Source organism: Seriola aureovittata, chromosome 2 (genome assembly GCF_021018895.1).
Source record: "Seriola aureovittata isolate HTS-2021-v1 ecotype China chromosome 2, ASM2101889v1, whole genome shotgun sequence".
In the NCBI taxonomy this organism is placed as follows: domain Eukaryota; kingdom Metazoa; phylum Chordata; class Actinopteri; order Carangiformes; family Carangidae; genus Seriola; species Seriola aureovittata.
The window spans coordinates 2,746,936-2,760,705 of NC_079365.1; the positions used below are offsets into that span (position 1 = coordinate 2,746,936).

Consider the following 13,770-nt stretch of genomic DNA (forward strand, 5'->3'; position numbering starts at 1 on the left):
GTTTTGGGGAGTAGGATCCCATCCCCTCAGTTTACTTGTGTAGCACAGACGGTGCACTCACAGTTCAGACGGTCCACAGAGACTCCGATTTTGGGCAGGCGCTCGTAGACTGAGGCTGATGACGAAATTTACATCAATGGACCATTGTGGAAATACTGACACAAAAATCATGAATTGGCATTTTTTTACTAAGTCAGCAAACAGCCTTATCTTTGCTGGTAGTTTGTCATCTATGATGAAGAACCCAAAACACTTCCATACCCTGCTGTATGCTTTGGAGTCATGATTGTCCGATTCGCACAGCCTGGCTCGCTAGTGTCCTCCACCAATGTTATTATTAACTTAGTTTACTGATAGGTCGGCAAGACAGCAATATGTCAAGCTGAACCACAAGGTGTTCCTAATAAAGTGCTCAGTGAGTGTATTTTTTTAATCTTTATTCATGATGTATTTATGATGGTTTAAAGGGTTGCTGTTGGTCTTGATTGTGATTTTGTGTGTTATTCCAGATGAGAGTGGCCTCCTGGTGCACTGCATATCAGGCTGGGACCGGACACCTCTCTTTGTGTCCCTCCTCAGGCTCTCCCTGTGGGCAGTAAGTTCTCCCCTGGTGTCTCTCCTCATGTCACCCAGTCACCCAGAAGCTTTTTTTTTCCCCCTCCAACATCCATTAGTGATTTTAATAATCCCACGCTGAATACATCTGCACTCCTTCTCACTTATTCCTCTCCACATTCATTTGATTTACTCAAAAACACGCTTCGGTTACCATCTTCTGTATTTACTGCCTTCACTAGAACTCAACATTATTAGAAGTCTCATGTCATAAATATGTTGTCTTTTTCTCAAGCCGCGGTGCATACAGGAAGCTTCTCATGAAATCACAGACTACACTTATGGAGTGCTTTTCAATCAGAATACAAAATCTAGTTTGGGTGTTTGGAGCTGCATGACATGCTGTGGGTGATTGGTCCTTGTTAAACATGGGGTGTTTTGAGGTGTTTGACTCACTTTTGTCATGTCATGTCACAGGACGGCGCGGTGCATGCCAGCCTGGAGCCAGCCGAGATCCTGTATCTGACTATCAGTTATGACTGGTTCCTTTTCGGGTAAAAATAATTCCTCACATCATCATTGTCATAATATCATGACTTCCCTGTGAGCCGTAACTCACAGCATGAATACTTTAGAGGTGCATTTGCAACTTCTCTGTGCCGTCTTGTTTTACACCCACTGTGTTTGTGTGTCACGCATAATTGAAAAGTGACTGGGAGTAGTGGGAGACGAATACCAGTGCAACACGAGACATGTAGTACGACTGTGGCTTTGCTCTCGACCACATCTTTTACACTCCCACTCTCCACATTTTCTCTCTCTCTCTCACACACACCTGCACACATTTGTTGGTCTTTCTATAGTTGTGAGGACAGTTAAAAGACAAATATTGTACTTTTGACTCCACTACATTTCTGTGAAGCTCAGAGCTTTTAGTCAGTGGAATGAATTTTCTTTTATTTTGAAAATGTGACAGACCATACACTGTGTTCATCTCAGGAGAAAAAGCAATCACAGTCAACTCCTCCACTGTCAGTCATGTTTGAACCTGTCAGTGTCCTAATGAAAGATTCATTTAGTTATACATGTTTGCTGTGTTTACCCTGACCAGACTAACACTTACTAAGAAAAAAGAAAAAAACATTAGCTGCTTTTGTTGATCAAAATTCAGTTTTATGGCAGTTTCTACAGGCTTTGAACATTTTTTTGCATTCTACAGTTAGGTTCTGTAAACGTGGAACAACACAACAATGTGTTGACATTAAAAAAATGTACTTTTGAATACTTCAGTATTATTCTATTTTATATATTCCAGTACTTTAACTCAAGTAATGTACTTTGTCGTCCTCTGGTTATCACCCTAACCTAAACGTAATTCCAACCTGCAACCTAAAACCATATCTTAACCCTCAAACAGCCCTTTGAAGTTGTTGCCAAAACGTTGTCACGAGCTAAGCCCTGATTCAGGATTTCAGTTGGAATGGTAATTTTTTGCATTTCATATTCACTGAAAAGGTAACGATGATGAGATTTTTGTTGGGGCTTGCACAAAACAACCTTGTTCCTTTACATCTGAAGAATATGATTCGTAGGCTGGGGGCGTCTCTGTGGCACCACAACGCTTCATTTATGGTCTGTTGTGACATATTTTGCCTTTATCCAAAAAAACTGCAGCTCCTGTGATGTAATGCAGTCCATTTTTCTGCTTCTCTTTCCAGTCACATGCTGCCAGATCGACTCTCCAAAGGGGAGGAGGTAAGTTTATGTTATCTACATAGTTTATTTTCCCTGTGATGATGATAATATAGGTTCTATTGCATGAAAGAAGATAGATAGGAACAGAATATTATACATGTCAAGTCACAATCCAACTGACAGCTTGCTTGAATAGAATAAGTAAAATTTCTTTTGGACAGTTTTTGAGTTTGAAACACATTTGACGCAGCAAGATTTTGAGATGAAGGACAGCAGAAATGAGAGATTGATTTGTTCTGAAAGCCTATGGTGAAAAGATTTTAACGAGCTGTAATTAAAGCGAATGGTATCAATATGCAAAAACTATCAGGTCTCAGTTTGAAATTCTGAACTAAAGAAGGTTGTGTGTGTCTGAATACAGTAATGTGTTGAAAGAAATGATGGCACTCATATGGAAACAGTGGAAGTTGTGATCCAGCTTTAAAGGACATTGCAGCTTCACATCCAATCCTTTGTTTTAAGAGAGAATAGATTGATATCAGTTGGATTTTTGATAAATGCAATTTAAAGGAAAATCCGCAGTCTGCGATGACAATGTTCAATATTGCGATGACGATATGACTTAGGATACATACAAAAATACTGAAGTGTGCATATACAGTTGTTATGTCTTCCTCCACCATCATGCTAGCTAACCTCACAGTCACCAAATTGACACCAATTAATCTGAGGGTAGCGAGGGATTCATCCGATTGGCCAAATGGTGTGAATGCATGGCATCCACGGCTGCATTTATTTCTGGGACATGTAGCTCAGGCTCTGCGCCTTGAAGCCCCTGTGTGAATGCATGGCACACGTAAATAAAATAGTTTTTCATCACATTTCTCAGTCTTTTGCGATGTGTTTGTTGCACATGTTCATATCGCAATGATGATGAAAATAGAATTTATCGTTCAGCACGAGACACAAGTCTCTTGGTGTGAGAAGGTATTTCTGCTTTTTGGCCATAGAACAGCTTGGTTTGGACTAAAAGCCTGGTTCGTTTGTTCCTGTGTTCACACTCAGAAATTCATCATGTTGTATCAATATACTTTCATTTAAGTCCAATTGATACACTGCCATAGCCATTATTATCTGCTGATTATAGTCTTGACTTACACCCAGGCCTATAAGTGACGAGAAATTTCAAGATGCCATTTGTAATTTATTAACCACAGAGAATTGACCCGTTTATTTTTCAGCTGTAAAATGTCCTGCTCATACATTTCTAAGTCACAGACCTTAAAACCAATTTAGGGAGATCCCTAAAAAAATTGTCATAGTCTTTAATATAAGCCCCTTTTAAACAGATCTCTCTGTGTTACTGTCAAGAAGACCCCTTGATATGCTGCCTTTGCTTGTTTACACTGAACCAAACAGACAAATGCAGAATCAGAGGCATGACGTGTAACACAACAGTGTCAGTCAGTGTCTTACACTTGAGTGGTCAGTGGTCTGAATCATCAACAGTAGTGTCATGTTTTGATGTCAGTCCTTGAGAAACAAGGTGCTGTTCTTTGGAGAAATCTATCAAAGAAGAAGCAGAAATAACAATATTTAAATCCAGCATAGTCTCAGGACACAGACGTAGAGTACAGTAGTGAAGTGTAGCTGTAGTGTATTTCTCTCGCCACCTGCCTTAACACCTGAGTGAAATTACATTACTTGTGCTGTTTTCTATTCTGATCAGAAATTGTTCTTTCTCCCTCAGATTTTCTTTTTTTGCTTCAATTTTTTGAAGCACATTGTCTCAGAGAAGTTCTCTGCTGTTAAGAAACAGAGGTGTGTTCCTTCATTTATGTTCTGTTCTGTACATGTCTATACGTGTCTATTATTCTTTTCCTTTTTTACCTGTGGTTTTCTGTTGTCAAAGAGTTTTACTCTTACAGTGAATATCTATCTCGTGATTGACTAGCAACATCAGCATCAGGTATTCTTTCTCTTGTTTTGATTTATCTGTTGTTATTTCATCATTTATTCTTTCTCTCCCAGAAGGAAGAACTCCCACTTCAAAGACAGTGATTTTACTGTGGAAGATCTCTGCCAGTTAAGTAAGTCGGTGCTGTCACTTTAAAGAAAACTGCGTTTCAGTTTTTTGTTGTTGTTGAAGCGACATCATCAGTTACTTCATGGGAAACGGGTCATTTACAATGCTGAATTAATTTCAAAGAATTGTATACAGGCTGATAAGTATAAACACGTGTAAGTATATGTTGTGAATATAGGATCTGAGCTAATTTTTCTATTTATTCTCATAAACTTTTCATTGAATTTTAAAGGAAAACATTAGATTAGGGGGCTTCATGGGACTAATTACTGGTGACTGTGGAAACCATGTAACAATTACAAACATATTTCCCATGTTTTCCTTTTGAACTCCATACATTTATTATTACACAAGTCACAATCATGTTTAGGAAAAGTGTTAAATGTCTTTCTTTTATCCCAGTCCAACTTGATATAGAATTTCCTTATAAGATAGTTTATTTGTGACATACTTGTGGGAGCGTTGGGAACTCCTGCCATCTGTCTCTGCTCTGATGAAATGAGGAATAACAAAGGTTCAGAGTGCTGCGAGCTCACGGTGTCGGGCATAGACAAAGCAGTGAGACTCTGGGTGATAGTAGAAGACTTTCATCTCTTCAGAAAATTGCAAGGCCTGGATCAAAAACATGTTACATCATTAATCTTAATCCTGAAGACTCTACTGAAGGTTTAAAGCCTACACTGGTATACTGATTTATGCCACACCTCAGATATAAATGGCTTCTTATTCCACCTGAACGAACATGGCTCTGCTCTCTGGTTGGATACAGAGTCGAGGGATCGTGGCAGTGTGACCAGTCTGAGCAGTGAGTTTTCCCTTATTACTGAGGAGGTAGGCGGCGCCTCCAGCCTCACCACTGACAGCGTGGACCTATTCTCCAGCCAACCCCAGGCCTCCAGCTGGTCAGTATGACAAACACACAGACACAAGCACACACTAAATTCCGAGATTAACATCTGTTTGGGGAAAGTTGATGGTAATTATTTCATCAGGAGTGTTTTGCCAGTATGTTAATATTTATTCAACAACAACCAGGATAACTACATGTGACTCAGTGCTCAAACCAAGAAATGCAAGGGCCTGTAATGGTGGGGCCAAGTTGTTTCACAAAGACATGCAATCCAGGAACATTTCAGGCCACTTTTGAACTCATATACATGAGGTATTGAGAATTTAGGTCTTTTGAATTGAAATGATGAATTGAATTAATGCACTGCGTATATTTATATATTTATTATACAAGTATATTAGCAGACTTCCCAGCATGCATTGCTTGAGAGTTAAGATTATTAGTTTATTTTTGGCTGGACTGGCCACAGTCACACAGGAATAATGGTGTTCATCCTTCCAGTAGAGTTCAGAGACTTGTAGAATCAAAGCCAGTGAAGCCGTTCTGGCACATGGAGGCCTAACACCTAAACTACTTACAACTGTTTTAACCTCGTCATTTGTAATGGAAAATGAATGTGTGCATTTAATACATGTTAAATTAAGTCATTGTTTTCTCTTCGCTAATCATCATTAAAAGCTAAAGTATTAAAGTCCCCACCCCTGTACACTGATAACTAAACAAAGTCACTGGGAGCAGCTTCACATGGCTTCAGCTGCAGCTGCTAGATCTTCATGTCAAATGAAAAACTGACTCTTAAACTAAGACATGTCAACTTAAAAATTCAACTTATTATCTAAATTGTTTTATTTGTTTTCTCAGATTCCGTTACTTAAATAAGTTAGGTTTCCATTTTCAAAACTCATAAAATAATCTTGAACTAACTATTTAACTTCATATGATGTCACTGACAGGCGACTAATGAAACGGAGCGTTACCATGGTTAAAATCACAGATTTCTCTGGTTTGAGGATTGATGGAAACATTTTGGAAAATTTAAGAACACAACTCAACAACATGTAGAACGTAGGTCTAGCTGTTTTAGACATTTTAATGTGGAAAAGTTACAGATTATAACTTTAAAATGAATGATGTTGTTGGTGTGAACATGACTGTAGCCCAACAATTTAGTAATTGTCAGACCCTGAGTGATGTGATGATCCAAGTCAAAACAAATTTAAGTCGGTATATCCAGCTATTTTTCTGTCTTTTATTTCATCATCATCATCACACAATTGCAACATCAATCAGTTGGGAAACTTAACATGACAAACTGTCAGTGCTGCAGAGGCTCCTTCTCTGTTGCTGATGTGTTCTCCTCTCTCCTCAGGAGAAAAGGCACCACCTCCTCTCCTCAGATGGTTGTTTGGAATAAGCAGAACCCTCTGGAGGAGCACTTCTCCCATCCACTTAATGAGGCCAGGTCTTCCAGCTCTTCCTCCTCCAACCAATCAGAACACGCTGTCACACGCACTGGCAGCAGCCCATTGGCTGTCCCCGGGAGGAGGTATGTGAGTTGATCCAGCTTCATCATCTTGTCCAAGTTTGCGTGATATCTTATTTTTACCCACACACTTGAGTTGTGTAAGTTTTGGATGATAATGAGCTTGTGCTTCATTCTGGAGCTTCTTCATTTTACTCACAAGTAGGACTGCAGACAAGCAGAGCCTGAGGCTGAAGCTGTGGCTCATGTTTGTGCTATAAGACTAAGAGTCTGCCGCACTCAATATGTTTACGAAGGGTGCTCTCTCTCTCCCTCCCTCAGGTTAGCAGCAGAGTACACGCGGTCAGGTTCCTCCCTCTCTACAGAGTATGGGAGTTGGCAGATAGTGTCTGGTTGTGGCAGTATCCATGACCACACGCCCTTCCCCCCACCGCTGGCCTCGGCCTCCTCCACCTCATCTGCTGTCGCTGCTGCCTATGACTCCCCTCTGCCCTTCAGTTTTAAAGATGACGGACCCAGTGGACGAATGTAAGTCACTCTGTAAAACTGCTCTGCTAACGATTTTGATGCAGTATTGTAAATTGGTATTGATGAATTTATTTTGAGCAAAGACATTTCCAGTATTGAGTTGTGTTTTCATTCTGAATACAGGTTAACTGTACTTCAAAACAGAATGTCATTTTAATGTGTATGGGGAAAACTGATCTTTCGGCAAGTTTACATCACTGTTTTGCAATTCGCAGTCAGTCACCTGTATTTATTTGAATTTTTGACAGACAGTGTGCTGGTAAATCATGATTTTATCAGCAGTACAGAAACTTGCTAATGATGTGATGAGATTGCAGTTTTATACTTGTTCAGTTGAATGATAACAGAAACAGAAAAAAATGATGATGCTAAATCATGATTGGATGATACTGATCAGCCGTCTTTGTTTTGTGTTACACTGATGGCAGCTGCATGTGTGAAGCATCAGTATACGTTACTGGTTTTTATTTATCTTACAATATCAGACTGACAGTCCAACACCTAGCAATAATTCCCAAATAGAGAGAATGTACCCCCACCTGAAGAATGCTTGTTATATTTTTATCCATGTTGGGAGTGAATGACAGACACAAACAGTCACATCAGGCTGCACTGTGGTCAGTTGGACCGAGGCTGGTGCTGAAATAGAGCTCTGTCATGGCCGCAACAGTAACCACAGAATCACTTCCCTACAACAAAGAAGCATGAGACTGTGTTTTTATTCCTCTGCGCCAGCGACAGTCAGAGCTGGAGCCATATTGTTTTCATGTTGTCCGTCTGTCTCATTCTCGTTAACACGATATCTCAGTAACGCCTCGATGGAACTTCTTCAACTTTGGTTTAAACATTCACTTGGACTCAAGGATGAACTGATTTGATTTTGGAGGTCAAAGGTCAAGGGTCAAGGTCATGGTGACCTCACGTTCATGTGAATGCAATATATCAGGAACACCCAGAGGGAATTTCATCACTTCTGCCACACTGTGACCTCACAAAACATGTCTTTGGCCATAACTCACAAATTCATTAATTATGACACAATTTAACTCAAATGTCTATTAGGATAAAATGAAGTGATGACATTTTATATCCAAAAGGTCAAAGGTCAACTTCACTGTGACATCATAATGTTCAGCAAAAACGCTTGTGGCCATTATTCAGTGGTGTAACTCAGGAAGGAGAGACTGTGACCAAATTTACTCTATTGTGAGCTTTAATTCTGAAAACTTCTGACAGGAAGTGATAAAGGTTCTGTTGCTTGCTTGACAGACCTCTGAAATAGCTGACATACAATACATACAATATGAAAAACTAACTCTAAACTAAGTTCTTGCCGACCCCTGACCTGTACATAACAAAATTCTGCAGTACAAAAATACTTAACATCCTGTAACTCAGAAATAGTGTTTTACAGAAACAGGCAGAGAGCTGTCGGGTATACTCAGCTGTATAATGACCCACTCAGTATTCTTCAAAAAACAAATTCAAGGGAATTTTTTATAAGTTCTTTGTTCATAGTTGGTTCATTTGAGTTAGTACTCTCTTTTTTCTTTTTTCCATTTATAAAGTTCAACTCACTTTTCTGCATCAGTTGGCATCATTCTGCTCTTCTCCTCTGATTTCTCAGACTGACTTCATCTTATTATTTTACACTTTTGCACTTTTGAAATAGGTTTTCCCTCTCTAAGTTTTCCCTTTGTGTCTTCTCATCTTGCACCCTCTTGTTTCTGCAGGTGTCCCTTCCCCTCTGAGCGTCAGGCCCGTCTGGAAGCGGTGCGGGAAGTCTTCCTGGCAGCCTACAGTTCCACTGTGGGCCTCAAGTCCTCAGCGCCCAGCCCCTCTGGTGCCATCTCCGGCCTGCTGGAGCAGTTTGCCCGTGGGGTCGGCCTCCGAGGCACAAACGCCATCGTCTGAACCCTCTCAATGTGACTTCAGGCACTCCTCTTCTTCTGCTTCCATCCATCCACAGTCTGTTTAACATATCTGGACTCAGTGCAATAAAGTGCCAAATATCTCTGTTCAATTCAGGGGTTAAGCATTTTTTTTTTTTAATTTTCCTTGATTTTACATGCCCTGGATTTTATTTTTTCTGTGCTTTTCCAACTTCTCTCTGGACTTTAAATCTTTCATGTTGAGTTCATCTGTCACATTCAGGGAGGGAAATGTTTCAGCCACAGTATCAAAAAGGGAGGGGAGGTAGAGGGCTTTCTAGCTGCTGAAATGTAAACGGCTGAGAACGTGGGGTCCGTACCTGTTACTGGCTGAATATAAAGAATTCTTGCTTCCTATGTCCATCTGCTCATACATTTTTTTTTTTTTTTTTTTTTTTTTTTTTGAATCCCTGCAGTGACCGTCCCATGTAGAGGAACCGGTATGTTTTTAGTTCTCTTGTTTTGTGCTGCTATTCTTTTCTGATCCAAGCACCGGAAAGTTCTTCACTTGAGGTGGATGTTGATGGTGAGATAAACGCAACACTTAATGTGTTCTGACAGGAATGGCAGTTTTTTTTTGGTTTGTAATGTGGCATAGTCGATTGAAATCAGATTATGTATAATCAGTTTTAGAGCTTACAGCTTTAGATTGTGAGGAGGTCAAGGATGAGTTACTTTTTTTTTTTTTTTAAATTTAAGTCTTAATCAGTAATGCAATATTCAAATACCACATGTACACAATAAGAGTTGTTGGTCACTGTAACTATTGCTCCTGTCCATTAAGAGATAGTTTTGTAATGGAGGAAGAAATTCCCAGTTCTTTTCTTTGCAAGACTCATTCTGATGTTTATAGGTGTTCAAAATGGCTGCTGTTACAACAGAGCGGCGAGATAAAATGAATTGCACAAATGGGGATAAGGGATAAGAAAAGTGATGGAGGTAGTTGTGCAAAGAATGAAAAATGAAAGCCTGAGAGAGAAGTTCAGACCGGGCCCATTGTCTTGTCTCTCCACACCTGTGTAACCATTGCAGGAAGTGGGCACGCCTGTTGGATGGTCGGTTTTTAGAAAGTTACAGAAATTGTCTTGGCAGTGTGGTTGTGTTGGCTCTTCACAGCCAGTGCGGACAAGAGGAATGATTGTAGCAACCAGCAACTCTCAGCAGCGTACCCTTGGTATGTGAGTAAGAGTGTCTGGGGATAAAAAAATCTCTTACTTTGAAGTTTTATGTGATTTTATGAATTGTGTTTTGATCATCAAACATGTACAGGGAAAATGGATTCACATTGCACAGTTTTTGAAAATCACAATGAAGGAGATGAAGTGCTGAACACATCCCAGCTGTCCTTCCACCTCGCCTGTTTGTTCTCTCCATACTCTCTACTCTTTGTGTTCCTCAGTAGCACTGACAGCTTGTTAGCATAAGAGGCACTGAGCATTGCCGTCGTAAATCTGTGAACTGAAACCCTTTTCAATGTTCCTTCTTGTTGGGATCTAGTGAAGCGAGGTCCACTTGATTCCTGTCAGTGCTGAGATTTCTGCCCAGCCATTATCACACACACACACACACACACACACACACACACACACACACTTACACACGCATGTTCTTCGCAAAAACATGTGCGCCTTCTTTCAGGTTCCACTTGGACAGACATTTCTAACTTGGACTACTCTTGGGTAAATCTACACTTTTAAGTGATTTTCTTGACAGAATTCTGTTGAGAGATTTAATTTAAAACTACGGTTTTGACGGCTGCTGTACCTCAGGACTGTTGTTGTGCCTTTGTTATCTTCAGTAACACTGGATCAGATCTCTACTTCAGCTGGTCCAGTTTCAGGTGTACTTTCTGTTTCTTAAATGGTTTAAAGAGCTTGGAGGGTTTTGCTGCTCATTGTTTATTAGTGTTTTGACTGTAGAGCATTAACAGCGTTAGCTTTGCAATAAAGCTTTTTGGGGTTTCCTTGATCACTCTCTTGGTTGCAAGATAAGTCCTTGTTGTGCAGTAACATGCAGCTGTTGAGTCTTATGGACGCTCTTGATGAGGTTAAAGAGGTGGGATTTCAGTCAATGGACACATTTGGCATTCTCCCCCAGAAGAGTGAGACAGACACAAAGAGATTTTCATATCTGCCTTTAAAATGACTGTAGCTGAAGAGGATTTTATTGATTCACTTTATAATTCTAGCAGGAATTTTTGGGAAATACATTTTTTCGCTTTCTTTCTGAGAGTGAGACAAGAAGATTGATGATGATATCGTGTGTGTGTGTGTGTTTGGCACAGAACAAGAGCCAAGGTGTGTTTAGCCTAGATTAGCATCATGATGAAAACGGCTAGCTTAGCTCATCTTAAAGTTGAAAAAATATGCACACAGTGCCTCCAAAGCTCAGTAATAAACAAAATGTATCTTTTTGTTTGTTGAAGCCATACAAACGGAAATGTAAACAGGTCAATTTAAAATGATCAGGGATGTTCTGTGGTGTCAAAGTGAAGTTCATGTGCTAGCCCAGCGGCTCTGAGCAGCGTCTCAGGCTTTTTACATTTCTATATACAAGTATGGTTTAAACACACGAGATACATGCTGATCAACTGAGTCCTGTCAGACATATTGGTAGGTGTGTTTTTTACATGTTGACAGAGCCAGGCTAACTGTTTCTTTAGCATGTCCCAACTCCGACTCAGTACCGAGCGCTCAGACATGAGTCAATCTCTGCATCTCACTTTCAGAAAGACAGCTAATTAACTTATTTCCAAAAATCTGAATTTCTTTAACTAGTAGAATTTGGTGTTCTGCTAGAGTCTAGGCCAAAGTCTGCTCTCCTAATACCACAAAACACATTTGTAAGAATTGTTTTTAAGCCATGTGAGTTTTCATCCTTTTTTCCTGATAGAAATGTGTGAGTATTTGACTTATATTGACCACATATATCAGTTCATGGTCAAAATGGTTTAATTTTGTATCTCCAAACAAACTGACAGTAGAGCAATCTGTCCAGCTTTATTTCAGACTAGTCAGACTTTTCGGTCATGTCAGGTTTTAAGCTTTTTAATTGTCTAAAGATGGCTGTCCTCAAGAGGACTTCAGATTCAGTCATGGTCTTGTATCATTTTGTTTTACATTTTAGCCTCACTTCCGCTGTAAGACTGTAGCTGATAAGCAGCCAGTCACAGGACACCTGACATCAATTACAAAAATAATGGAAAATGGTCATTGCAAAAATAAATTCTGATCCTGAATTACTTATTATGCTCCCCAAATAATTTTCTCACTCAGTTTCTCCTTTTTCACTCACCGGATTTGCATGACATACTCAAAGTTTATCTCAATTGTGAAATGTAATGATTTTATTTGTTTTACAAATTTACTTTTTATTTCAAAATCTTTTATTGAAACGCTGTATTGCACTCATTCTGATGTTATCTGTGTAAAGACTTTTCTTTGTACTGTTAATGCATTTCTAAGTAATTCTACCCGTTGTTGTTTTGGGGTTTTTTGTTATAAATTGTGCTTAATTGTTGGCAGGTGACAGGCTATAATGAAAGGTGAACTGAGCAGCAGGTAGCAATTGTGAATAAAAGAAAAACTAGAATCACCTCCTCGCAGTTGTTTCCTCCACCACGTTACAGGAAATATGGTCACAGTCTCTCCTTCCTGAGTTACAGCTTGAGTGTTTTTGCAAAACATTATGATGTCACAGTGAAGTTGACTTTTGCCCTTTTTGGATATAAAATCATTTCATTTTATCCTCATAGACGTTTGAGTTAAATTGTGTCATGATTAGTGAATGAATTCATGAGTTATGGCCAAAAGCTTGTTTTGTGAGGTCAATGTGTCAGAAGAAATGAAATTCCTTCTGGGTGTTTCAGATATATTGCATTCACAAGAATGTGAGGTCACCGTGACCTTTGACCACCAAAATCTAAAGAGTTCATCCTTGAGTCCAAGTGAATGTTTGTGCCAAATTTGAAGGAGTTCCATCAAGATACGGCTTTATACTTGTACCTCTGATTTACTCATTATTATCCATGATGAAATATATTAACTATTTACACGGAGCTGACATTCAGTGTTTTTTCTGAACACATGAGACGTGTAAACAAATGAGAGTTCAGTGTCAGGTATAATGTGAGGGCATGAAGCAGCCGTATAACGCCATGTTTCATATTCCTACTTTAAAGTGAATCCAACTCTATTTAACTTCAACTATCTTATCACTGCTTTCTCTGGTCAAATTCTCTTCTCAGGGTCAAAGGTCAGTGATAGACCTGTTCGCTGGAACCTGAACCCTGTCAGCTTGTTTTTTTTTTTTTTTAAATCCAGTACATCTTGCTGTTGGCTCAGAGGTGTGAACACTAAGATGTTTCCGAGGTCAATGAATTATTAATTCCTGAAATATTTGCTCTGCTGAATGGCTGATGGGACGATGCGCATGGAAATGTAGGGGTGGGGTGATTTTATTGTCTGCATCTAGTTTCTCCTGCCACCTGTGCCTCTCCTGCTTTCCCTCTTTTTCAAATCTTACCATCTTCTCCACTTTCATCTTCTCCTTGCACTTTCTACTGTCCTTAATCCTATTTCTCTTCCCTCTCGGTCACTGTGCTGTTGAAGCCTTTCTCCTCTTTCCTTTCCTTTCCTTGCTT

General features: G+C 39.6%; 1 protein-coding gene across 1 annotated transcript in view; it reads left to right on the forward strand.

The window, feature by feature from the left end:
* The window catches only part of mtmr14 (myotubularin related protein 14), a 28,477-nt gene extending 15,594 nt beyond the window's left edge, over nucleotides 1-12,883 (forward strand). The window contains exons 11-19 of the mRNA XM_056391603.1: nucleotides 510-595; nucleotides 1,033-1,109; nucleotides 2,274-2,310; nucleotides 4,001-4,071; nucleotides 4,282-4,340; nucleotides 5,106-5,238; nucleotides 6,556-6,732; nucleotides 6,991-7,197; nucleotides 8,931-12,883. Coding sequence (XP_056247578.1) covers nucleotides 510-595; nucleotides 1,033-1,109; nucleotides 2,274-2,310; nucleotides 4,001-4,071; nucleotides 4,282-4,340; nucleotides 5,106-5,238; nucleotides 6,556-6,732; nucleotides 6,991-7,197; nucleotides 8,931-9,111 — 1,028 coding nt within the window. The 3' untranslated portion in view covers nucleotides 9,112-12,883. The remainder of the gene's footprint in view (nucleotides 1-509; nucleotides 596-1,032; nucleotides 1,110-2,273; nucleotides 2,311-4,000; nucleotides 4,072-4,281; nucleotides 4,341-5,105; nucleotides 5,239-6,555; nucleotides 6,733-6,990; nucleotides 7,198-8,930) is intronic.
* The last annotated feature ends 887 nt before the right edge of the window (nucleotides 12,884-13,770 follow it).